The 27,308-nt window shown below is 38.5% G+C and overlaps 1 protein-coding gene and 1 pseudogene across 5 annotated transcripts in view; one reads left to right on the top strand and one right to left on the bottom strand.

Moving 5' to 3' along the window:
• The first annotated feature begins 2,841 nt into the window (after positions 1-2,841).
• Positions 2,842-6,342, top strand: LOC121315276 (annotated as a pseudogene).
• An 834-nt stretch (positions 6,343-7,176) lies between these two features.
• Positions 7,177-27,308, bottom strand: part of LOC121315801 (tumor protein D53 homolog) — a 46,154-nt gene continuing 26,022 nt past the window's right edge. Inside the window, exons 4-9 of one of the 5 annotated variants that reach the window (XM_041250227.1) lie at positions 18,982-19,083; positions 15,544-15,576; positions 12,667-12,681; positions 10,033-10,071; positions 9,358-9,418; positions 7,177-8,783 (exon numbers count right to left, since the gene is read on the bottom strand). In XM_041250227.1, the coding sequence (XP_041106161.1) occupies positions 8,634-8,783; positions 9,358-9,418; positions 10,033-10,071; positions 12,667-12,681; positions 15,544-15,576; positions 18,982-19,083 (400 nt within the window). In that variant the 3' untranslated portion in view covers positions 7,177-8,633. The remainder of the gene's footprint in view (positions 8,784-9,357; positions 9,419-10,032; positions 10,072-12,666; positions 12,682-15,543; positions 15,577-18,981; positions 19,084-27,308) is intronic. The other 4 variants (XM_041250229.1, XM_041250228.1, XM_041250230.1 and 1 more) reach the window with 4 other exon arrangements.

Genomic DNA, 27,308 nt, shown 5'->3' with positions numbered 1-27,308 from the left:
TCTCGCCGAGGGGGGGCAAGGGTTGGTGTGCATCAGGAGCCAGGTGCACACCTTCCGCCTCCAGACCCTGCAGAGATACCTGTACGCAGACCCGGCCCCGCAGTGGTGCACGCTGGCGTCCCTCCTTTTGCGCCAGCTGCACGACCTGGGCTACGACCGGCAGCTCTTCTGGATCGACCTGCGGGGAATCCGTCTCCCCGAGCTGCCGGTCTTCTACCAGGACCTGCTCAGGACCCGGAGCATGTTTTCCGTCGGCCGAGACGCCGTGCCGACCGAGGGCCAAGGACTCCTGCTGGAGCCCCTGCTGCACAACCCCCACCTAGGTGCGCAGGCGTTGGAGTCCCCCTCGGTGCGGCGCGCGCTGATCTCGGCCAAGGTGACCAGAGTCTGGGATCTCCTGGATCGCGAACGCTCGGCGTGGCTGGCGCCCGAGGCGCTCGTCGCCAGGGCGGCTCGGGTGTCCGTCCGGACGGCCGGCCGAGCGATCCGGGAGTGCAAAGCAGCGTTGCACCCAGACTCTGTCAGGTATCTCGAGGGAGTTCTCAGGACCGGCGAGCCATCTACCCCTACCCCCGGCTCTCCGGTCCTGCTGATCGAACCCAAGGCCCGAGCCCCCCCTCGGCCCCCCCTCGAGAACAACCTGAGCAGGATCTCGCAGTTCTCCTCGACCCCCTTGCCATCGGCGTCGAGGAGGACCCTGTACGCGATGACGCTCCACACCCTCCACTTCCCCGCCCTCGTCTCCCGCCGAGACACCGCTTGGCGGGAGACCCTCCGACCGCCGGAGGGCGTCGGTCCCCAGTGGGAGGCCCTTTACTCCCCGCTGGTCTCCAGGGGAGCTGGGGACCTGGGCTGGAGGGTCCTGCACGGAGCGCTCGCGTCAGGAGAGATCCTGCGTCACTTTACCGACTCGGACGCCGCATGCCCTTTCTGCGGTCAGTCCGAGTCGGTGGCTCATATTTATTTTTTATGCGCCAGGCTGCAGCCGTTCTTCCTGCTGCTGAAGAACTTCTTGCTGCAGTTCTGGCTGCACCCACCCTCCTCATTTTCGGGCACCCTGTTCGTGGCTCCAGCAAAAAGAGAGACCTCCTCGTCAATCTGCTCCTGGCTCTTGCTAAACTGGCCATTTACAAGACCAGGAAGCGGAAGATGAGCGGGGAAGGTCTCTTTGACTGCGGGGCCACGTTCAGGGCCCTCCTCCGTTCCCGGATTAATTTAGAGCACGCCCACGCGAAGTCTGCTGGCGACATGGCATCGTTTGTTGACCAGTGGACTCTAGGGGGCGTGCTATGTACCACCTCCCCTTTTACAATTCTTATTTAATTTACAGTCTTTTTTCTGGTTTTTCTTTTAAAATTAGTTAAATGCCTATTTATTCCTCCAGCCGTCGCAAATGACGGCTGGAGGTGACGTTTGCCTTTTAGGCATTTAAATAGAACTAGACAGGTGGTATCGTACAACGCTATATTTTCAGGAACCCCACCAAGTTAAAACTGTGAGAATTCCGTCTCATGCGCTAGACTTATGTCAAACATGCAACCTCAAACCATGTGCCATCATAAAAAAAACAAAAACAAAAACAAAAAAAAAAAAAAACGGTCTCTCCGTAATAAGCCTGCCACAGAAATACACTGTGTATTGCTAAACATGAGCACTTGTGATCTAACTCTTATTGAATATGTAATCTAATTACAGGCACATTTCCACTTAGTTGTTTTGAATTCTAACAACAAGAATGCAACTCGTGGTCTATTCTTTGTTGATAAAAATGTTGACACTTTTTCACACTGAGCCCTTGAAATCAAATGATCACATCGATTTTACACAGGTAAAATCATTAAGAATTGCATCAGTATGGTTCGTTATTTGTTTTGATCGAAATAGAACGAATATCGTAAAATAAAATAATAAAAATAAATAAATAGATTACCAAAATATAGAACCACTGTATAGGCACATATAATTTCACGGCAGTTGCCTTTCAAGTAATAATTATGCTCATGTAATAATCATAATCCAAACCCCTGTGCTGTACTGTCAATTAGGGTGGTACTCACTTGTGACTCATCCAGTCCAGACGATTCCATTCCAGTGTGCCCCATGTCCTTAATTATTCAGTTCAACAAACCCCACAGCCTTGTTGCAACCATTTACATTCAAGGTAAAAATGATAATAGAAGACACATTACTTTCTAATTAATCATTTTTGTGTTTGATTAGTACATAACAACAATGATTAAAATGTGAACATATTATCAGGTCAGATTGACAGTTTGGAGCAAAATCTACTATGCACTATTTATTGTGTTCATTTAACTAAAACAAAGTCTCTTTTGGCTGATTTGCATTGTGAAAGTATTGAAATATGTTGTTAAATCCACTCTACAGTTTTATTATTATTATTATTATTATTATTATTATTATTATTATTATATATTATTATTATTATTATTATTATTTAACTATGAATGCTTATGCAGTACACCCAATATAAACAGCAGCCATTACCTGTCTTGTGCAGAATGTGTTACAATAGGGACGGCATGATAGGCACCGGGTCCAGCATTAATATTTCGAAGATAGTCTGAAGATTCTTCTCTGCAGGGGACATTTGAACAATTTAAACAAAAGCTTACTATCTCTTTAAAAATAAAAGTTCACATACCACTAGAAAACGTGTTTTGTACAGTCACATTGGACAGGTAGATTCTATCCCTCGCTTCTTGATGTTTCATGGTATATTGTCGTCTGCAGTGCCATCTAGTGTCCAACTACGAATCCACGCGAGTCTCCCGCTATTTCAGACTGTAATGTTTATTTCCGGTGCTTAGCAAAGCCAGTATGTAGAATTTGCTGCAGTTTGTGAAACTTACAGGACAGCTAAAGGTGAATAATAAATAAAGATCCTCGCTAAATTAGGCGAATTAGAGAAACGTTTGTCTTATATGGAAATTCATGCGCGAAAGAATGAGCAATGAATGGATTGTGTACGTCCAGATTTGTAAAACATATGTTCATTAAAACCTAAAAACTACGACCTTGTCTATACGATTATTTTTTAGCCTTGATTGTTCACCTTTAAATAGCAGCATATACACCGTTATAATGTACACAACATACGTTTAAAAATACTACAGTGTGACATTGTAACCGAAATCATTTAAGATTAGCATCAAAATTGTTTATGGATCAATTAATTTGAGGTAAATAAATCTTCTCATATTAATATCCAACCGGGTCTACTACTTGATGTTTTCATATTGCTCAAGAATCTTATTTGAAATGAAAATAAGTAAATAAATAATAAAATCCATGTTATATGTCTGTTGAACCTGCAATTATTTTAAGAGAGGAAACACTTCTTGTAAAGTATGGGAGCCTTTGCTGAATAAATGAAAATCATAGTCTCAGATGTACTTCGTGATTACTAACATGTTGTTAATTTTGTATATTTGTCATGTACTATGTGTAATCTATTTGTCTTTTGAATTATTCCTGTGTGTGGTTTCATACGTGTTCTTATAGTAAACAGTGAAAATGTTAACATTACACATCTGTTTGTTTTTTCCCCATTTCAGAGAGTACCCAGGACAGGGTGGGTGTATAGGAATGTGGAGAAACCAGAGATTGTATCTGGTGACATGTACAGGATGGCTATGATGGCCTTTTTAATTGGTGACACAAAGCTCAACAAAGACAGGTGTGCATGAATCATTAGTTTGGTTTCTGTGGGTTGGTGATGACTTAATGCCGATCTTTCAACCCAAGTCAGGTAATGTCTTTCCCGCCAGCATCTACAAGGTTGTTGCATCTTATCTTTACAGAATAGGTTTGTGGTGTAAAAATAAGCAGCCCAGTCTACAGTATATGCCTGTCTGAGTTTATTTAGGTCTCAGTGGCATTCAGGGTCACACACAGTAGTACACTTTCAAAGATTTTCATTAGTCATTGACTCATTTATGTTTGGTATTTTGTTATTATTTTACTATTTTTATAAGACCAATATTATTTGCTGCTCTACACATACTTTATATATACTTAGTTGACAATTTATGTATGTGATATATTTCAGATGTGTAAAACTGGCTCTGGTTCATGATATGGCAGAATGTATTGTTGGTGATATAGCACCAGCAGATGATATCAGCAAAAATGAAAAAAACACAAAAGAGAAGTAGTAAGTATTTATTATCCTGTGCTGTATTGTTAAGGATGCTTCCGTCGGCCCAAATGTTGATTAGAGCAAATGTTTCTTCATCCTTGTTGCAATCTGGCTTATGCTGGGTCTCGATCAACAAAAATATAGCTATACAGAAGTGTTCCTTGTGGAAGTGAAACCTTCACACAGGCGTGGCTGTTTGTTACTGTGTTGGCTTATGAACGGCTGTCATGCATTTTGTCTTGCTCCACCTGGGTCAAAGCGTGTCGACCCACACCCTGAGGTGGGTAGCTGTGACCCGGGTTAACCTGGGTACGACCCAGGTACATGGTTTCACACTGCGCGGGACTGTGACCTGGGCATAAGTGCCAGTGTGAAAGGGCCTTAACTGTTAATTGATTTAAATGTTGATAAGGAATCAGATAATTTGTATCTAAATTATTTAGGGTGTCTATTATGATACTTATCTGAGTTTGTGTAATCTACCTTGCTGGGAAATAGTGGAGTCCTCCATACAGTGTTCTTATGTCACACACTTTAGAGTCTAGAGAACAGCTTATCCAGTTGTTGGTTAGAACATTTTTAGTACAAATTATCTGTATGTAAGTCACACTTAAATTTTTTACTTTTTTATTGTATGTTGCTGTTTTTCAGGAAGCAATGAAACTGGGCTGCTAAGTGAAGATTTTAAAAAAGAGATTTATGAGATATGGGAGGTGAACAACTTGGGGTATAGTTAATGTTGATATTTTTCACAGGCCTGTAAAATGGAAAGTTATAAACCACACTGAAAACTGAAGTACAACATTTGAAATTAATTGAAACCTAAGATTTACATAGTACTGTTCAATTAGAATCTGCCTGGACTGACTTAAAATTACAGGAAATATTTAATGTTGATTGAAATAATCATTGCACCATTTACTTAGTATATACTAGTATTGGACTATTGAAACATACTAATGCTTTCTAGATTAATAAACTGCAACTTTTTACAGGAATACGAGTGTCAATCCAGCCCAGAGGCCAAGCTAGTGAAAGAACCAGTTTGAAATGATTCTTCAGGCATATGAATATGAGAATCAGGAGAAGAAGCCAGGGTGACTGCAAGAGTTTTTCGATTCCACAAAAGGTCTACGTGCAATCTCATCTTTTTACTATATCCACAGTATTTATAATGTGCTTATATGGGACAGTGCAGAATGCTATGCCTTCATGATACCCACTCATCTCATGTAGGTCAACATACAGAGACTGGCCACAAAACTGGTGACCTGCGACCAAAGCCCACAATGCACATTTTTGTTGAGGAAAAACATGTGTCTTGTCCAGACTTCTTTTATTTGGGCTACAATAGCATGTCTGTTGTTTGTCAAAATACATTGCACACATCTGTGTGCTCAATCCTCCATGACCTGCATGCAAAGTAAAGTTTTGAGCTAGTTAGTGTACTGTCCTGATGTTGGGACAATCTTGCATGTTTAAAACATTTTTTTTATATATGAAAAAATACAGCATGATCATTATCAAAATTTTGATGGCCAATAAGATGCAGACAGGTCTAAGTTGGATTTTGTATAAGAAGAAAGCACAGTGAAATTTCTGGTTTTATTTTATGACTTCTATTAAAAAGCTGTAGTGCAGAGTAATAATGTCTGTCACTGGTTAAAAAAAATATATACAAAAAAGGGAGATGTAAAGGCAGTAGAATTTCCCCAAATTCTTTGTTGGTCAAAATAAAATGATGAATGTCAGACTTTTGTGGCTAGAATCAGTTAATACTGCATTTAGTTTGATGTGTTCTGTGGTGTATGTTAGTCTGCATTTTGTTCCGTACACAACACCAGTTACTGAGTTGCACAGGCATGGAATCATCTATGCTTTTGCCATTTTAAACGTGTTTCAGCAGGGTTTTTATGCTTTTGCAGCTAGGACCTTCTGTAGCAAAGCATTTGTTTTGCTGGAGATCAAGCTATGCTACTAAGAATAATGGTGTGGTTCATTTAAAGAACCATCTTTGAACTGAACTTACCTTGCACATTGATTCTGGGGCCACAATAAAGCTACACTTGTATGCATCATTTCATTTGAATTATCTATTGAGTTATTGTTAGTCACGATGCACTGTAAACAGCTATTCACAGAAACATTCCCCTTGTGATCCCCGCGAAGAGGATACAGTGGAGGCGGTCAAATGTACATATATCACACTTCACACATTTGTACATGTGTCTGGATAACTGCTTATGCAATTGTCATTGTCATATTTAGCTTAAGAACATCAGATCCTGGTGATTTATGGAGGGGTTCTTGTCAGTACATTTATCCATCTTTATGTCTCAGTTACATGTTTGCATATATCTGAAGAACTGCTTATCCAATTGTTATGAAACTAGGTAGTAATAGTATTTAGCTTAAGTTATTGAGTGTCAGATTCTGGAGATACACAGGGGTGTCTGTATGTCTGTTCATCCATCCGTTTGTATGACATATTTTTGCATTAATCTGGAGAACTGCTTATCAAATTGTGATTAAACATTTCACTGCTAATTCTTATTAGAAGCATTCTGTAATACTGTTGTTATATATCATGGTCATCAGCGTTTTCATAATATGAAAGCTCTAGTTTTGAATTTACAGCTGTGGCGGGTATGTTACTGGGTATGATACTTCTTCATATTAAACCCTTAAACAAGATTAACTCCATGCAGTAAATATACACTTATTTTAAAATGTGAACACTTCATTTATAATGATGTTTTTCTGCAGTGCCTCTGCATAACCTTGATAATTGTTTACTACATATTTTGGTTTATTTGCAGGAACAAGGAGGCAAAACAAAGAGGCCACAGTGGCCATGTTTTTATTTTGTCCAGGTGGCTCATCAATTGCAGGAGCAACTCATCCTATTTTAATTTTTTTTATTAACTGCCAAGCTATATTTATTGTCGTACTTGGACGTAAGGTGTGAATAGATCGAATTCCCTTTTTAATTATTAGTCAATACCTTTGTGATGTACAGTATATTTTAATAACTTTATTATAACTGCATATTGTACAGCTTATGCACAGGAATTGATATGGTTTGACCTACAAGTTTTTTTGTTTATGTTTTTTTTTTTAAATAACACCACAACATATATTTGTGCTCACAAAGTCTATTGATCTTCACAACAATATAATAAGGACAAGTGCAAACTTATCTGCAATCCTAAAATAGATTATTGTAAAAAACAAACAAACAAAAAAAAAACATTTAGAGGTAACCAGTGTTCAAGCACATGTAAAACCACAATAAAACCTGAATGTAAAATGACAGATTTATAAATACAACAATAAAATAATGTGAGCTACTTTCAATATCCTTGCTAGACAATAGTATTGGGACAGGTAACCTAGGTATAATATACAGAAATGTGAAAAAAACAACAAAAAAAAAACACATTTTTACGAGCTAATAACCTGTTGAAACCTATAAGGCTTTAAAGTCTTGTCTGGTGATAATTAGAGACCTCTGGGGACCATTCTCAAGCCCAGTTTAGGTGCAACCACAAGCCTGAGAATGCACATTTACACACTTTTCACAGTTTTTGTTTTTTGGTTTGATTTACCTAATTTGTCTCACTACCATGATGCATGGCTAGCTTTGACTTCTCGTCCCAGATTGGTTTAGCCACTTCATAACCATAATCAGTCTGTCAGCGTGATGTTTGGACATAGGCTATGGGCCAACAAATGTAAAATTATGTGATTTTTTTTCATGTTTTTATGACTTAATAATTTGTAGAAACACATGTTTTTTTTTCTCTGCAGCACTTAGCTTCAATAAATATGAAAAAAGTTACAATTCATATCTAAATACTTTAAGCATTACATAGAAATCTTTTAAATACTAGCGCTGATTACTACAAACTATTAACTTGTGTATCAATATATATTTCACTAATGTTAATTCATAGATTCTCCAATCAAATAATAGGAGCAATATAAAGCAACTAGTAGTTATTTGTAGTGAATGTTCTCATTCATATTCTGGACAAAAAAAATATCAGCAAAACTTCATCACATGCTCAAAACTACTGATTGTACAACACTTGATTTCTGACTGATAAATTATTACAATTAGATCATGAACATTTGTTCCCGTTTTTTTTTTTTTAAATATGCATGTTTGCACTGAAAAAGGAATGTTTTTTTAGAATATTAATTTATACTGATAGGACCACTTAAGAAACATTTCATATTCAAAGTACTGCACAATTGTGTTTATAAACATATTAAGTAGAACTGCTTTTGAGGCCACTTTCTAAAAGATATGTGTGAGCCTGATGCAAGCAATCGTTTTTTTATTCACTCTTATGATCCTTTGTAAGTGCCAGCAGTGAGGTTTGAAAATACAGGCCTCTAAAAGTAGTTTTACTGTCAGTTGAACCCCTAGGCCTCGTCTCTCTTGGGATTCTCCACCCCACTGTGCTCAGAATGAGCCGGTGTTCGGAGACTGCTGCTCACTGCTCTCTGTCAGCCTGGTAGGAGCAGCAGGGATGTCCTGGGCACTGGCATGAGCAGTGGATGACAGGACCTCTTCAAAACTTCCTCCACTGTTGCTTGGAACTCCCACTTTGGACTGGTCATGCAAGAAACAAGCACAAATTGGATTGTATATAAACCTTTGCCTGAAACTACCCTGTATATTACCACACTTGCCATGTTATACAATCCAGATATCCATTATACAGGCCACAGTTGCCCCTTCAAACAGAAAATTCAAAATAACTGCATCATAATCCTTTTTGCTGCTGTTAAATTTTTAGAACATCAGTCCAACACCACTTCTCATGTCTCTAGTGCTACTTTTAATGTAGGCTGATCTAGGTTTGTATTATTGACATATGATCTACTTAAGCTAATTTATGAGGGGGACTATTCCTAAAGTGTTAAGAACTGGACTATACACTAGGGGGCACTGTTGAGCCAAATTGTAAGAAGTTAAAGTGCAATACCCAAGGCATTAATTAATATCACGGTGACACTAGAAGTCTTTGACACTAAAATATCAACAGCAAAATTATTTTTACAAGGCAAGTGTATCTGTTACCTGAAATATTATTGAAATGACACTTATCTGTGTACTAAAATGTCATGTTATTTACATACTAGAAATACAACAATATACAGACTGGTTCATGCTTTATACTTACCTTTAAAGTGGATACAGTGCTTTCAACCTTCTCTTCAAAGGACTTGAAACTAGGGGAATTCCTGTGCAGACAAAATAGCATTCAATCTATCTATAGGTTTTGCATAATTCAGTTTACTAAAGTACACCCTGATAGATATATTTCTATATAACTAATCAACAAAGACTGGAGTGTTGAAAGCTATAAGTCAGATCCTTCTGAAAGATCCACCAATACATTTAACAATGACACACTTTCATTCTCTTATAAACAGAAAAAAAAAAAACAATTAGGAAAGCCCCTACCTCGAGAATCTACTGGGCTGGATGCATATCTCAGTTTTGTCTAACTCTCCCTATGGATCTATGTCTGTTCTGAGTCTAGTGTATTGCCTTCTCAAAAATATGAATGTATATTATAGTGTTGTAGTGAGCCATGCATCTGTGGGGAAAAAAAGTCTCTGCCTCAATATAATAACCAATAACCTTACCACAGAACAATATTCAGTCTAGAAATATGTTGTACCTGAAAGTGTAATGCAAGACACCGCAGCACAATTCATATTTCTGAATAACAGGAGGGCAGAGATGAAATGATGTGTGTTCAGTATATAGAAAGACACCACACAGTTTCACTATTAAGACATTCTTACATGACTACACACTGAAGATACACATATATGACTTGCTTTGTTACCTCATTGTCGGCAGGCTCATTGAATGATGGACAGAGTAGCTGCCCCATGAATGCATTAACAGAGTAAGAGAATTTCAGCATTAATAAGTTTATCAAAAAGATGATGATTCAGGGGACAAGCATTCATAAACAAGTGTAGCAAACCTGATTATAAACATTAGCTTTCGTAATGCTTTACAAGATTCTCTTCGTTATATACTAGGACTAGAATCGTTGTATTGCAGTCAGAACATAACATACAATCTGGAATTCAAATGGACACAAAAGGATTTCACTGTCTGGCACCATGACAGTCAGGTTTCTCCTGTCACTAGAACTGAATATTTAACTAAGGTCTGAGAAGTCCTTAGTCCAGATCTACTCTGGTTAAACTGGAGTCTCTGGCTGTATAAACTGTATAAGACTTTAAGCCATATTATTACTATACAGAAAAGTGTCTGTGATGGTGAATCAGTGAATCTATGACCCAGGATCAGTATTCCCATGTTCTTCAATTCAGACCTGTATCAAGTCTATTCCATTTGTTTCCCCCCATTATCCACCCCTTTGCCCACAGCAATATGTAATGCCAAGTTCATCTTCAACCCACTACTGATGTGACCGAAACATCACTTTTAGTGAAGTCTATACAGGAAGTCATTGTTTTCTACAGTGGTATCATAATATTGCATCCCAAGAGTGAAGACTGTCATTCAGGGTGTGTATGTGATCATGTCCTACTGTAACAACACAAGCAAACCCATTTTACTTTTAAGCTAACCTCTTGAGATTAAAACTTTAGTTTAGCAAGTTCTGTGTGTTGTTTTGTGATTTTTTTTTTTCTGCTGTCAAGAAAAATGGGCGTACAAGTAATTTAGGTAATTTTTGTCGAAAAAACACAAGATTAAATATTTAGCTTTAACATAATTTAATGATTTATTAAAACACTCAAGGGTAGATGTACTAAGATGGGCCAGTCAAGCGCAAACATACTGCGATTTGCATTTTCGACAATTCGCAATCCGTGTGACATCCCATCAGATTCTATAGTGGGGCCCCCACCTTCACCCCAAATAAAATTGTGTTTCTATCAAACAGCTTTTCATAATCATACAGTAGCCCCTTGCTGACCCGGACATGTTTGTCCGACATAAGGAAGTGTCAGTGTATTTTAAATGTATAAATCATTGTGCTGAAATAACATCAATGTGTTTTGGGTAGACTACATATTACATTATGTAAAAATATAAATCTGTACACTACGCTATACAGTATACACAGTGTTCCAACATTTCTGGTTTATTCCGAATTTTCCTGAAAAATCTTTTTTTTTTTTTTTTTTTTTTTTTTTTAACAGAACCTCGTTTTTTTACCAAATTCTACTGGTTTTTGTCTATTATTCAATATTTTCCCAGGACTATTTTCTAAGACTTTGACTCCAACATTGTAATAAGCAGCCCTACTTTGTATCCTAGGGTACAGCAGGTACGTTTAGACGTCAGAGGATCAAATGACGTTCAAACGTCGCACATTGGTTCTCTGTTCACATCACCTGACGCCATCTTGTGCACAGAGCCTATTGCGACAGCCGCAACACTTTAGTACATCTACCCCTCATTCTTTAGAGACTGCAGCCTAATTACTAACTTGGTCTAAGAGGCTTCACTGTTTCTGATAGGGATAGGTAAATAATTAATCACAACTCCCAGAAAACATTTCTGCTCTTGTGCTGATTAGAAAATAAAAACCAATTCACCAGTTGCTAAAGAAATATATTGTTGCAAAACTCCTGTCTTTCTAGACAGTCACACAACCTTGGAACAGTACTTTTAAGATAAATAGCTGACTTTAGGTTTAGGCCTCTGGTGTCAGCCTTTAACTAACGACACAGAAAACAAAAATCTAAATGGGGGTTCCTGCCCTGCAAGCCAGGAAGATTGGTTACAGCATATTCTGAGAAGGGAAGCAGTTTACTATTAGTGGATCTCAGTTTGAAACCCAATCCACAATTGCAACATTATGACTGAAACGCACATGTAACAGAACTGGAAACCTCAAGGACCACAAGGGAGTACAAAAGGGTCAGATCCATTTACATTGGGAGGTAAGATTAATTATATCCCATTACATAATCTTGCACAAAACAAGTGCACTGCCTAATACAGCACAGCCTAGTATTAGAGAGGGGCCCAGCCTCCCCAAGCAATAGAAAATAGTTTGTACGCAGGTTCCATCGGTGGCAACCCACTTACAACCCCCGCTGTCAAAAAAAACACCAAAAACTGTTGTTTAGTGACAAGGGTTTTGTGGGAAAATAAAACCTGAACTTCTGCATTATCAAGGGGTGCTCTGAGCTACACTTAGAAGAGACCTATTTACATAAGCATTTTGTTTAAATATTCCTGTATTTTGTGTTTTTGCATAAAATTGTTAAACAAGTGTTTCTAAAACTGCAGCTTCTTTACTATACTTTGATTACATCTTGCTTTTAATGTACACCCTATTATAGAGATGCTGAAATCTCTTAAATGACCAAGACTATGGGATATTTGCCAGCACTGTAAGGTATCAGACAACTTGCTTGAAAAAATGTAGCATAACATCATAAAACAGAAAACATTACTTAACCCATTTAATTGAAAAATTGTAACTTACCCAATGGACTGTGATCTATGGCCGCATGAGGAAAGACAGGTAGAAAAGGATCGAACACAACAGATATCAACAGCTTGTACAGTTTTTATTAACTTTACTCAAAGCAGTAGACCGTATAAAGCATTGAAATGCCAGTGTTTAGACCTTCAAAGGCTTTTCCAGAAACTGCTATTCCTAGACATCTTTTGTTTAGAAAAAAAAAAAAAAAAAAATACAATGTTTGCAAACAGTTTGGTCAAATAGTTGACAGGATTGTCAGTACTTCACACATAATATCTGGACCTCAGTGCACCTGTTGCATCTGTTTTGAATAATAAAGATAACTGATGAAGTCAGGTATTTAAATTATGATTTCTTGCATATGCTTTGACCACATGTAAACCCTTTCACATTGAATTACTTTAAACATAAACTTCTTCAGAGACTTTCCATATATCTGGACATCTGTCCACTCCCATGCCCAGTCAGCCCAATAGATGAACCAAAAGCTTCATCAGAACACCTGCTATTTTCAGACTTTTCCCCCTGCAGCAACTCAGATAAAAAGGAGTTATTTTAATTCAGAACGTAGAATCTGCAATGTGATGATTTACTGAATTGCAATTGAACAGATTAATGATGGGACCTTGTCTATGGGTGCTTGACAGCTACCCACATGTTGGCCAGCTAGGAGAAAACACAAAATGATATCATGCATCTTAGTGCCGCAGATAGGAAGTGGCATACACGGCCACCTCCCTCCAAAAGATGAGGCAGCCAAACCATGAATGGATAACAATAATAACTGATGAATAACTAATGCAACGAGTCACAGTGGCGCACTGCCACCTACCCCCCAAAAATATGATAAAAGGATAAATGAAAGTGAAGCAGCTGAGATACGGACCCATCCCCCAGAGCACGACTGCACTGGGGAACTAAATACGCCTTGCAGAACTGAACACGAATTGCTCAGCACTCAGTTAAGGGAAAAAATCCCTACTCACATTATTTTAATTAGTTTTTTATGGTAGGGGGAAACCTCGCGGAGGCTTGCATGGCTGGGGGTAGCCCTTCCTCCAGGCTCTAAGACCTCCTAAGATCTCCTGCTTTGGCTTCACCACGTGTGACTGAGAGGCCAAAACAAAAGAATCGACATGACTGAAAGGGACATGGGGTTTTTATGGCGCTTGGTGATGGCATGTTGGTTAGGGGCGGATTCTCCTTTCCAGAAAAGCAACCAAGTTTTCAATTCTACAAGTACAGGTATTGTAAGTAGTAGCAGGTCATGCACGTTTGGGTCAATGTCCTTGTAGCTGAAGATATCAAATTAAACCGACCAGGCTACTATGTGCTTGCAGACGAAGCACAGTCCACAGGTAGCTGGATTATGACCAAGGCTTAACAAGAAACAAACAAGTATACCAGTAGCAGAAATCCCTTAAAATGGCCATCAATAGAAAATCAGAATAATCTAATTAAGATTAAGTAAATCAAAAGCATGTCCTTAGTAAGCTTCATAACACCTGGACACGCTGTATATCACTATATGCACAGTGGAGGGGAATACAGTTAACTTTTGTAATAAGGAGCAAAATAAAAATGCAGTCTTCACATTCATCATAAAGGCTGAGTAAAAAACATGTGACATTACTAAAGTATAAACTCTAGTTGGCTCATTTAAAGTGATACACAGAGTGACTAATTTACAAGCTTGTACATGAGTTCCAAACATTGCTTACTAATTCCATACTGCAGTCAATATATTAACTTAGAGTTCATTAGCTAGGCATTGGTAGGACAGAAATTAAATGTTCAATTTAAATGTGGACACTTATGTCACTGGGCATGAATACAGTCTGACCGTACTTTAGTCATACAGCCACTAGTACAGTTTTTATATAGTTCAGACAAAAAATGAAGCTTTAATTTAATGAGTGTAACAAATAAGTTTACCTTAGCATTGCAACTAGGATCTTAAATAATCACAAAAGCCAATGCAACACTCCCTGTAGGTCCTCAGCCAAGATCGGCAACTGGCAGGGAATGCTGCTTTGATCTTTAAATTCTTACAGGTTTTAGGGGTGAAACTGGAAAAGGTATGTTCCAGCGACCACTATTGATCAGACTCCCAACAAGACCATGAGGATCTATTCAGGCTGTGCCTTTGCCTTCAGGGTTTAGTAGTTTGGTAACATCCATTGCTTTTGTTTGGTTTTAGATTTGGTAGAACAAACAGGAGTAACATTGATAATTTTTTAGATAAAAAATAAAACTTAGTAGATAAAAGTCATTTGGCACTAGGAGTATATACTTAAATAATTAATCAAGCCACACAACTGCATGCCACCACAAACACATCAAACTCACGCAAGAAAAGAAACTTGGAGAATTTTGAAAGACTTTGATTTTGCAATGTAGCTATCTTTGAAGTTTATCTTAAAACCATGATTGCCACACAATAACTGAATACATTTATATAAAATGTTATTAAACAGTAAATCTTCCTATTACTTATCAGTTAGCCATTCCAAATTGAAAACTGCAGGGGGCAGTCATCATTAATTAATTTATATGTGTGGAATGTAAGATGCATAGATATGAGCTCTGATCCCACCACTTCTATACTGCAAATGATCTCTAGGCTGAAAATGTCAAACTTCATACAGACCACAGAATGAAGAAATAACTCTTAAACTCAGAATGTGTATCGGTTACTTTCCTAGTAGTCTCTGTTACAGCAGAGTGATCACTGATACCATATCTGTTTTGAAATTGAAAGGTATCAGTTTCTATTAGCACTGTATTGCTAGCATGCTCAGAAATAATGATTCTTAGCCACAGCAAGCCTTTGAACTCCAAACAACATACATACATACACATTTGTTTCCTCCTCACCTTTTGGGGAACAGACTCTGAAGGCCATTTATGCTAAAAAAAAAAAAAAGTTGACTTTCTTTAAACTGTCATGATTATGTCAATGAGACACTTCACTGCATGACTGCACCAATAAAACATGACCGCAACAGCCCCAAACCGGTTTCTTTAACTAATCAGTACCAAGACTTGTCAGCACAAATAATTATGTAAGTATATATATATAGGGCCCAACAGAACGTCCATATACATCAAATATACAGATGCCTCAGGGCGTTGTGAGGCATGAGACGAACTTGAGTGCCTCCAGTCCCTGAGAAGTCTGTGTATTCAATGTATACGGATGCGTTGAAGGGCCTCATTGCATTTACAATTCAGGTAAAACAGTGGATTTGAAGACCAAAAAGCATAAATCGTGTTTAGGGCCAAAAATTATTAATAGTTTTTTTTTTTTTTTTTTTTTTAAATTAAATATCCTTACACCAATAAAGTAGTCCCATTTATAACTGAACTACACACTAAGCTAATCTGAGTAAATACATTTTATTGGAACATGCAAAAGAAAGTACACCTGTATTTTTGATATTGTGGACATTGAAAAGATACACCAGGACTGCAGACACACTGAGCAGAACAGATGGGAGGGAGGAATCAAAATAAATACAACATCTCGGATTTCAGTAAGTTTTCAAGGTCTGTGTCTAAATGGTGGATAATGTGGAGAAGTGCTTTTTTGTGTTTTTCTGTAGCGTTTACAAACTGCTAAAAAAACATTATTTTAAGTGACAAAGTCGGGGTGACTGAGTATAAAGACAGCATTTTTTTTGTTGGTATACTCTTTTTTTTTTGCTATCTTCCAGTTCATTTAATTTTTCTTCATCCAAAATGGCATGTCTACTTACTATTTGGTCAATCTGTTTCATAGTTAGAGCTGTACATCTGTGAGGCAGAGCAGTGATTTTGAATATGTGACAAGGCTCCAACTGTCCGTATACATCTAATATACGGACAGCTGGAACCTTGCTCGGGACAGAGACTTGCAATTCACATTGCTTGTTTCACGTCCCATTGCCAGCCCTGGATTTTATATATCAACTTAAAATTATGAAATATCACAGTTTTACAGCCCTATATATATATATATATATATATATATATATATATATATATATATATATATATATATATATATATATATATACACACACTGAACAAAAACATAAACGCAACATGTAAAGTGCTGGTTTACATCATTTTCATGAGCTGAAATAAAACATCCTAGAAATTTTCCATATGCATTTCTCTCAAATTTTGTGCACAAAGTTGTTTACATCCCTGTTAGTGAGCATTTCTCCTTTGCCAAGATAATCCATCCACCTGACAGGTGTGGCATATCAAGAAGCTGATTAAAAAGCATGATCATTACACAGGTGCACCTTGTGCTGGGGTCAATAAAAGGCCACTCTAAAATGTGCAGTTTTGTCACACAACACAATTCCACAGATGTTCAAGTTTTTAGGGAGCGTGCAATTGGCATGCTGACTGCAGGAATGTCCACCAGAGCTGTTGCCAGAGAACTGATTGTTCATTTCTCTACCATAAGCCACCTCCAACGTTGATTTAGAGAATTTGGCAGTACGTCCAACCGTCCTCACAACCGCAGACCACGTGTAACCACGCCAGCCCAGGACCTCCACATCTGGCTTCTTCACCTGCGGGATCGTCTGAGACCAGCCGCTCGGACAGCTGATGAAACTGTGGGTTTGCACAACCGAAGAATTTCTGCACAAACTGTCAGAAACCATCTCAGGGAAGCTTATCTGCGTGCTCGTCGTCTTCACCAGGTTCTTGACCTGACTGCTGTTCGGCGTCGTAACCGACTTCAGTGGGCAAATGCTCACCTTCGATGGCCACTGGCACGCTGGAGAAGTGTGCTCTTCACGAATGAATCCCGGTTTCAACTGTACCGGGCAGATGGCAGACAGCTTGTATGGCGTCGTGTGGGCGAGCGGTTTGCTGATGTCAACGCTATGAACAGAGTGCCCCATGGTGGCGGTGGGGTTATGGTATGGGCAGCCATAAGCTACGGACAACGAACACAATTGTATTTTATCGATCGCAATTTGAATGCACAGAGATACTGTGACGAGATCCTGAGGCCCATTGTCGTGCCATTCACCCGCCGCCATCACCTCAAGTTTCAGCATGATAATGCACGGCCCCATATCGCAAGGATCTGTACACAATTCCTGGAAGCTGAAAATGTCCCAGTTCTTCCATGGCCTGCATACTCACCAGACATGTCACCCATTGAGCATGTTTGGGATGCTCTGGATCGACGTGTACGACAGTGTGTTCCAGTTCCTGCCAATATCCAGCAACTTCACACAGCCATTGAAGAGGAGTGGGACAACATTCCACAACAGCCTGATCAACTCTATGCGAAGTAGATGTGTTGCGCTGCATGAGACAAATGGTGGTCACACCAGATACTGACTTGTTTTCTGATCCATGCCTCTACCTTTTTTTTAAGGGATCTGTGACCAACAGATGCATATCTGTATTCCCAGTCATGTGAACTCCATAGATTAGGGCCTAATGAATTTATTTCAATTGACTGATTTCCTTATATGAACTGTAACTCAGTAAAATCTTTGAAATTGTTGCATGTTGCATTTATATTTTTGTTCAGTGTGTGTATATATATATATATACACACACACACACACACACACACACACACACACACACACACACACACATATATATATATATATATATATATATATATATATATATATATATATATATATACACATACACACACACACACACAATGTAAAACTGTGATATTTCAGAATTTTAAGTTGATTGATGGGTTGTCAGGATTTGATTTGTGGTTTACAGACTTGTGGAGTTGTCAAAAATCTATTGACAGTAGGGAAGGGATATCCTATTTTTTCTCTGTTCAAATAAATGTTCATAATGAATCATTTATATTTTTCCTAAAGACTTCTTACGTAGAGTAAAGCAATTGAAACCTTACTGTAATGACCCATATGTCAGTAGTGGTAAGAGTAGGGATGACAGTAGGGACAGAGAGTTGCAATTCACTTTAATGCACTAATCCTAGACTGCCGGCATCTGATTAAAACCAGGCCCACTGCAAGCCGATTAAACCTTCCAAGTCATGTAACAAAATCATGACCCTACCAGAAATCACATGTTTTTAGTAATTTCAAGTTGTTTAATCAGTGGCTGGTAATTTAAATTAGAAATCTAGTACTGCTCCAATGGCACATTTCTTCTAGACCTTCTTCAGAATGTTTTTCTACTAATGTAAGCACATGTTACTAGTTTAAGGCCTTCTACAAACAGATGAGAAAAGTAAATAATTCTAAGAACATTACTGTGGTTTCATTTGTTCACAACAGTGCTGAATTCTTGGATAGTATGTACCTCATATCGCCGAACTTCTTGCTGATTGCATTGCCTACATTACTAAAAGCTGCTGACGCCTTTTGTCCGGCAGTGCTTAGGGTCTCCTGTGTCTTCTTGTACCTGAAAAAAACAAAAGCAATTAATACTAGTCAGTTATTGTGGCAGAGTAAAGCTCTGCCCTTTTTAAATTGGCAGGGATGAGGTTAATTTCCCCTACCTGCCTGTGTTTTTTATGTTCAGGTGGCTGGGGTGGCTAGTTGATTAGGTTAATTAAGGATCAATCAGCGCCCAGCCACCTGACATAAAAGGAGGCCTCTGCTTCTCATTTGGGAGGAGGGAGCTGAGGAAGCAGGTTGGTTTTGTTTGGTTGTCTAAATTTTTCTAAATCCAGTGAAGGCATTGCCCAGCCTGGAAATCTTTATTTTTGTAAGTTTTGCTTTTTTTGTTTGGTTATTTGTGTTTAACCATCATTATTTTTGCCCTTGTGCCTTTTTATTTTGTGTTTTTATAATAAAAGTATATATTTTTTGAACTGCAGTCTGTCTCTGGGCCTCTATCCATTCGCCAGCCTGCCACAGTTATCAATATACTATACTTTTTTTTTTTTTTTTTTTACTGTATTTAATGGTTTAATGAAAAATCAAACACAGTAGAGCCCTGTCAATTTGTCTCATTTTAGTTGTGTACATATTTCTTCTAAACAATTTTATGTGGCTGTTTTGAACTTCTGCATTGTTTAAAATATATATGCCACTGCCATTTGGTTTCTGCTGTTAAACATATGTCATCCAAAAGAAAAATAAGAGAATAATAAATTTATATCAAAGGGAAATTGCTGGAGTCACAACACCCTTGACATGTACATGGAACTAGCTTAACCAAGGGTAGTGTGAAAATTCCATGGTAATTTTTTATCCTGTTAAACTGACTTCCTTCAAAATATACCTGTTTGTGAAAGTGCAGATCTGTTCACCTCTGCCATCCAATGGTTTGTGTTTTGTAACACTGTTCTACCGATTCAACTACATGTGTTTAGAGCAACAAGGGGGATGCAAGGAGACTTCCAATGTTTATTTTAGTTGAAACGGCATTAACCTGTTCAAAAACTAGTAACACAATCTCTTGAATCAGACTGGTGCTGATGCTGGGTTATATATTGTTGTTTTGTTTCATAACCCCACAGAGAGTACCCCACCCACTCAATGGCTTTGAGCTCTAGCTTAAGCCCTCTGTGCATGAGTGCAGGTGCCATGGGCACTGAAGCATGGTATTTCTGCATGTTAAGCCACTGTGACTGTGTCAGAGTCAAAGGCTTTGGATACAGAGCTTTTAGACACTCAAACAAACACACATACACACATCATCATCATCATCATCCCGGAAGCCATCTGCTTAAGGGATGATGATTTAATTGCATATCTGTTTTCATTGTATATCTAATTTATCACTTCATCTGGAGAGACAACTAACTACTCTGTGTGTGTGTGTGTGTGTGTGTGTGTGTGTGTGTGTGTGTGTGTGTACATATACAGTACTGTGCAAAAGTTTCAGGCAGGTGTGAAAAAATGCTGTAAGGATGCTTTCAGAAATAGACATGTTAATAGTTTATATTTATCAATTAACAAAATGCAAAGTGAGTGAACAGAAGAAAAATCTACATCAAATCAATATTTAGTGTGACCACCCTTTGCTTTCAAAACAGCATCAATTCTTCTAGGTACACTTGCACACAGTTTTTGAAGGAACTTGGCAGGTAGGTTGGCCCAAACATCTTGGAGAACTAACCACAGTTCTTGTGTGGATTTAAGCAGCCTCAGTTGCTTTTCTCTCTTCATGTAATCCCACACAGACTCGATGATGTTGAGATCAGGGCTCTGTGGAGGCCACACCATCACTTCCAGGACTCCTTGTTCTTCTTTACGCTGAAGATAGTTCTTAATGACTTTTGCTGTATGTTTGGGGTCGTTGTCATGCTGCAGAATAAATTTGGGGCCAATCAGATGCCTCCCTGATGGTATTGCATGATGGATAAGTATCTGCCTGTACTTCTCAGCATTGAGGAGACCATTAATTCTGACCAAATCCCCAACTTCATTTGCAGAAATGCAGCCCCAAACTTGCAAGGAACCTCCACCATGCTTCACTGTTGCCTGCAGACACTCATTCATGTACCACTCTCCAGCCCTTCGGCGAACAAACTGCCTACTGCTACAGCCAAATATTTCAAATTTTGACTCATCAGTCCAGAGCACCTGCTGCCATTTTTCTGCACCCCAGTTCCTGTGTGTTCGCTTGGCCTTGTTTCCACGTCAGAGGTATGGCTTTTTGGCCGCAAGTCTTCCATGAAGGCCACTTCTGACCAGACTTCTCCAGACAGTAGATGGGTGTACCAGGGTCCTACTGTTTTCTGCCAATTCTGAGCTGATGGCACTGCTGGACATCTTCCGATTGCAAAGGGAAGTAAGCATGATGTGTCTTTCATCTGCTGCAGTAAGTTTCCTTGGCCGACCACTGTGTCTACGGTCCTCCACGTTGCCCGTTTCTTTGTGCTTCTTCAAAAGAGCTTGGACAGCACATCTGGAAACCCCTGTCTGCCTTGAAATTTCTGCCTGGGAGAGACCTTGCTGATGCAGTATAACTACCTTGTGTCTTGTTGCTGTGCTCAGTCTTGCCATGGTGTATGACTTTTGACAGTAAACTGTCTTCAGCAACCTCACCTTGTTAGCTGAGTTTGGCTGTTCCTCACCCAGTTTTATTCCTCCTACACAGCTGTTTCTGTTTCAGATAATGATTGTGTTTCAACCTATATATTGAATTGATGATCATTAGCACCTGTTTGGTATAATTGTTTAATCATACATCTGACTATATGCCTACAAAATCCCTGACTTTGTGCAAGTGTACCTAGAAGAACTGATGCTGTTCTGAAGGCAAAGGGTGGTCACACCAAATATGGATTTGATTTAGATTTTTCTTCTGTTCACTCACTTTGCATTTAGTTAATTGATAAATATAATCTATTAACATGTCTATTTTTGAAAAAAATTCTTACTTTACAGCATTTTTTCACACCTGCCTAAAACTTTTGCACAGTACTGTGTGTGTGTGTGTGTGTGTGTGTGTGTGTGTGTGTGTGTGTGTGTGTGTGTATATATATATATATATATATATATATATATATATATATATAGATATATATATATATATATATATATATATATATATATATATATATATATATATATATATATATATATATATATAGATAGATAGATAGATAGATAGATAGATAGATAGATAGATAGATAGATAGATATTTCACATACACACTTTTTGGGAATAAAGTGCTTAACTTGTATCCCCCTGTGGCAAAGTGGCTGGTGATTGTGAACAGGTGCAGAGGTGATGCAGTGCAGGAATAATCACAGACGACTGTAATCCGGTTTGGAAAGTGCATTTATTAACTGTAATCCAGGTCTGGTGACCAAACAATACACCCCAGCAATACATAACGATGTGTAATGCACAGAGGAGACAAAACAATAAGCACAAATTATCCGCCCCACAACAATACTGGACATGGTCACCGTGCAGTCGTGCTCGTGGTGGGTGATAAACAGGTTATTTGGTGACTGTAGTGCAGTGCTGATCTGGCTTGTGCTGGCCCAAGGCGACAGCTCTGGATACATGTTAGCTGACTGGTAGTTTTCAAACACAGACAGTTACCAACAGACACAAACAAACAAAACATTCATGAATATTCTTTTATTTAGTTCTCCTTAATTTTAAGCAGTCATTACTGCGGCTTTCACAGTTCTTCCAGGTTATGGTCAAAACCCAAGCGAAGGAAAAGATTTACTATTCTCCAGCCCCTTTATGCTATCATGTATGACCCCTTGGTAAACGATTGCAGCTGCCTCTATTCCCTGCAGCTGATACCTTGTTTACCTTCCGGGTCAATAAGTTCCTGCAAAGGAGTCTCGCTTTCTTCCAGGCTGACGGACTACCCGGCCCAGATAATGAACTGTCAGGCCCGCTCGTCCAATGGCTTCCCCTTTCACTACTTAGTGCCCTCACAGGTCGGGAGGGAGATTTACAACCAGAAATCAATATCTTTCTGTCACACCCACATACAAAATTTAGCTGGATAAAATGTAAAATGTTACCACATGCTAAGTAATTTGACACTTTACTACACATTTGCCATGCTCATGCATTCAAAATGCTTTACTACAATTCTCTGACCTTTACCATGATTGCCTGCGCTTTACTGTACTTTATCTGTCCTTAATATGCATTTTCAGTTGTGAAAGGAATAATAGTGCTGAACACTGGATATTGGACCATACCACCACCACCACCACCACCACCTTCTTCTTCTTCTTCTTCTTCTTCTTCTTCTTCTTCTTCTTCTTCTTCTTCTTCTTCTTCTTCTTCTTCTTCATCATAAATTATTTAGCAGACGCTTCTACCCAAAGTGATTTACAGAAATTAAACAAAATATAAAAGGGTGATTAGAAATTTCAATTACCATTTCAACCTAATCACCCTGTATATAAGTTACAGGCAATACAAATGCAAAACAAACACATAAATATATACAAAATAAATCTAAATAAAGGAAAATACAACAAGATATATAAATAGGAATTTACAAATGAAGGTTGAATAAGTGGGTTGTGAGAAGATGGAGGAAAGCAGTAGAAGACTGAACAGTCCTGAGGATAACCGGTAGCTGGTTCCACCACAGTGGGACAAGTAAAGAGAAGGAGCGAGCGCGAAAGGAAGGAGGCAATGCATAACATGTCGGCCAGTAGTGGATGAGCGGAGACGGCGAGAGGGAATAGAAGGAGACACGAGGGATTGGAGATAGGAAGGGGCAGTAGGCAAGAATAGAGCAATGATCTTAAATTGGATGCAAGCAGAGATAGTTAGCCAGTGGAGAGTGTGAAGCAGAGGGGTAGTGGGGTTGGGAGAATACCAGACCAGCAGCAGAATTTTGAAAAAGTTGAAGAGGACCAATAGCTGAAGCCGGGAGACCAGCGAGGAAAGAACAAGAGCTTGATGAGGGTTGAGTGGAATAAGTAGATAGAACAGGGTGGATTCTAAAAATGCTGCCAAGAAAGAAACGACAAGTATGTGTTAGTGAAGAGATGTGTTAAGAATAGGAGAGAGAAGGGTCCAAAATAACATCTAGGTTTCTTACAGAAGGAGAAGAAGAAAGATTAAAAAGTGTGAGATATTTGCACAGGTTAGAACAATTGTAAGCCAATGAGAAGAGTGTTCCTTGCTATGTTATAAAATGCAACACTTGACTCTTGATGTTAGTGATGTATAGCTGCCTGCATGCCCCTATTTTGCCCAGTTACTGGCTTTTTCGCATTGAGAGTAAAAGCTCAATAGCAACAAGTGACAGAGTACCAGAACATGCGGCCAAAAATGTAGAGAATCACAAGTGGCATGAAAAAAAAATAGAATGTAGACAGCTGCAGCATTTCACAGTATCAACATAATACGTTTTAAAACATCTGCTACTTGAGTAACCCAGTTCGTCATTAGTTAGCCTCATTTAGTTATTTAATTACTTTGTTTTATATAAGAATCCGACACAAAACACATTACTGTCTCACATACATCATCATGGACTGCACAATACCTGGAAGGATGAAAATAATTGTCTCTTGGGAGCCACTTATTTCAGATTATGTGCTGATTTCTTTCTTTCTTTTTAATTTGACTGCTGATATTGAAAATCTTACTTCACACTGGTGTTTAAGGTACCATTATGAACATCCAAAATGCAAACCTCTAAAGTAGAACAGAGAAAGTTCAGTTCTCCATTTAGAATCTACAGCTCCTTTGGGACTCAGTAAACTAGGAAGCACAGACTTTACCAAACCACAGGACAGTATTTTATTTATGTTTACTGCTGACTTAGCTTAGATACCTCAGCAGATCTATTGATTTATTTATTAAGACAAAAACAAAAAAAAGACTTACTTCCAGTAAAGGGCCTCAAATGTTATCCTTTAAACTGTGTCCCACTTTTTATTTAAACAATAGGACTTTGGCCAGGGACATTTAACTGCACAAGGCAGGCCTTACCAGATGGTAAAGCCCCCTTTTTGGGGTCCTATTCCTTAAAAAGAGCTCTACCTAAATGTCGCTTTTACAACGACAAAAAGTGCTCATTGTTTCACAGCATATCAAATACTGGATTTTCATTTTAGTGCTCTTGCAATTAAGTTGAAACAGCAGCACAGTGAAGGAACACTACTGATAGTGAGTGTTAAAAAGTGTATAATAATGTTCATAGTCTCAAAATGGATTCTAATAAAACCAAATGATCTTAATAGTAATAACTAAGGAAATGTAAACATATAAACGGGTCTGTCTGTAAGTATGTCTAAAAAAAAACAAAGCTTATTGATTTCATGCTGGGTTTCCTCCCTCATCTATCTGTCCTCAAGACTGTGGTTTGGATAACCTCAGCCCTGGGGTTTTTCACAATACAATGCTTTTGAGTACAAACTCTGGCCTGTTCAGCACTAGCTTATTTTAGTAAAACTAAAACTAAATCTTGTCAATGTCTTTCATGCTATAGCCAGTACTATTTTTTATGGAGTAATAAGGGCACATATTCTGTACTCACAGATGATTTTGTAATGTCATTGATACTGGCTCACATTCACTGCTACCTAGAGACCAGTGCTGCTGTAATAAAATAAACAAACAAATAAAATGAACCTGAACTGTTTGTGTACCTGCAATGTCACTCAACAAATCCTTTAACTTGCAGATTTGTATGTATAATCACTCTTCTGTGTGCCGGTGTAGCTTGATAAGATGCTCGGTTAAATCATTCCATGTTAAGTCTGCTTAAAGCATTGATAGAAAAAAAGGTATGTGAAATCAGAGTAAATGTTGATTACAGTGAAACTCGTTCCCTTCTGATAATGGTTCTAAGCGGGCAAATGTGTCCATTTCATATCACCTACCAGAGCTAGTTCAAACAAAGCACCTCACCTGACAGTTTTAGTTTAAAGCAGTGCTCAGTGATTAATTAACCCATTATTTCCCACAGGTATAATAATGCTCTGTAGTATATGGTTTTTGCAAGCTTGCCAAACTCATAGCAGCAAGCTATTTTATCTGCTGCCAGTCGGATATGGTACTCGTTTTGTATTGTCTAGTTACATAAATATTAGTAATATTTATCCAAGGAAAAATAAGACCAAACCTTTAATGTCCAGCAAAAACTTTCCTCTTGCTAAGCACTTTCAGAATAGTGACTCATACTAACAGATACAAATAAAAAGGAAAATAGCCTGAGAGTTTAGATGATTAATAATGAATGCAGTATATTAAGTCCATTTATGTTTTTTTTTTAACTTTAAATTATATGTACTTTTTTCCGATCACCGATCATCATCCCAAATAATGAAAAGCAAATATGATTACCTGAAAAAATATGAATAATATATTTTTTTAAACTTTTAGTTACATTACATATATCTAGAGAATGGAACTAAACAGGTCAGGGACAAGTAGGCTAGCTGATAACAATCTTACATCACCTAGCAAGGTATTTAAACTAGGAACCGAGGAGGGGAGGGAACCTAAATAGACATGTAAAATTCAAGTTAAAGCATCCTGCCATTCCCGCTACTCGCTGAGCAAACACAGAGGTGTGTGCTACGGTAACTTCATCAAATTCCTATTACCCCTGCTCAATCACATGCTCTTGATTGGATCAATTTACGCCTAGGTTTACTTAATGTCAGGTCCATTAATTAGTGACTTTATTCAGGATTACAACATTGATATTCTCTCTTTAACTGAAACTTGGCTTGGGCCAAATGGCAATATTTCCTTGATTGAGGCTTGTCCAAGTAACTATTCTTTTTTTCCAGAAAGCTCGCTCTACTGGGCTGGGCGGTTGACTTGCTACTGTTTTCTGTAGTGATCAAGAACGGAGTTGGTGGGAATCTAAACTACATGTTCATTACATCGCATGGAAGGGCCACCTAGATAAACATAGGAAGGCTCTGTCGTTGACTAGATGATCATATTATTCTAATTTAATATAAACAAATACAAATAATCCTAGATTTCTTTTTGCTACTCTAGATAAATTAATTAATCCTTCCCCTAAGAGTCCTAGCCTTGACATTGGCCTCTCTCTTAGCTGTGATCACTTCTTACATTTCGTTAAAAATAAAATGCTAGACATCAGAAATGAGATTCCAAGGGGCTCCCGAATGGCGCATCGAGTAAATGGCGCTCCTCATGGAGTGCAAGATGTGCCCTGTAGCCTGGAGATTGCTGGTTCGTATCCAGGCTAT

Source organism: Polyodon spathula, chromosome 5 (assembly GCF_017654505.1).
Source record: "Polyodon spathula isolate WHYD16114869_AA chromosome 5, ASM1765450v1, whole genome shotgun sequence".
NCBI lineage: Eukaryota > Metazoa > Chordata > Actinopteri > Acipenseriformes > Polyodontidae > Polyodon > Polyodon spathula.
Note: the sequence above shows the minus strand (reverse complement) of the source record. Positions and strands in the feature narration are given on the sequence as shown.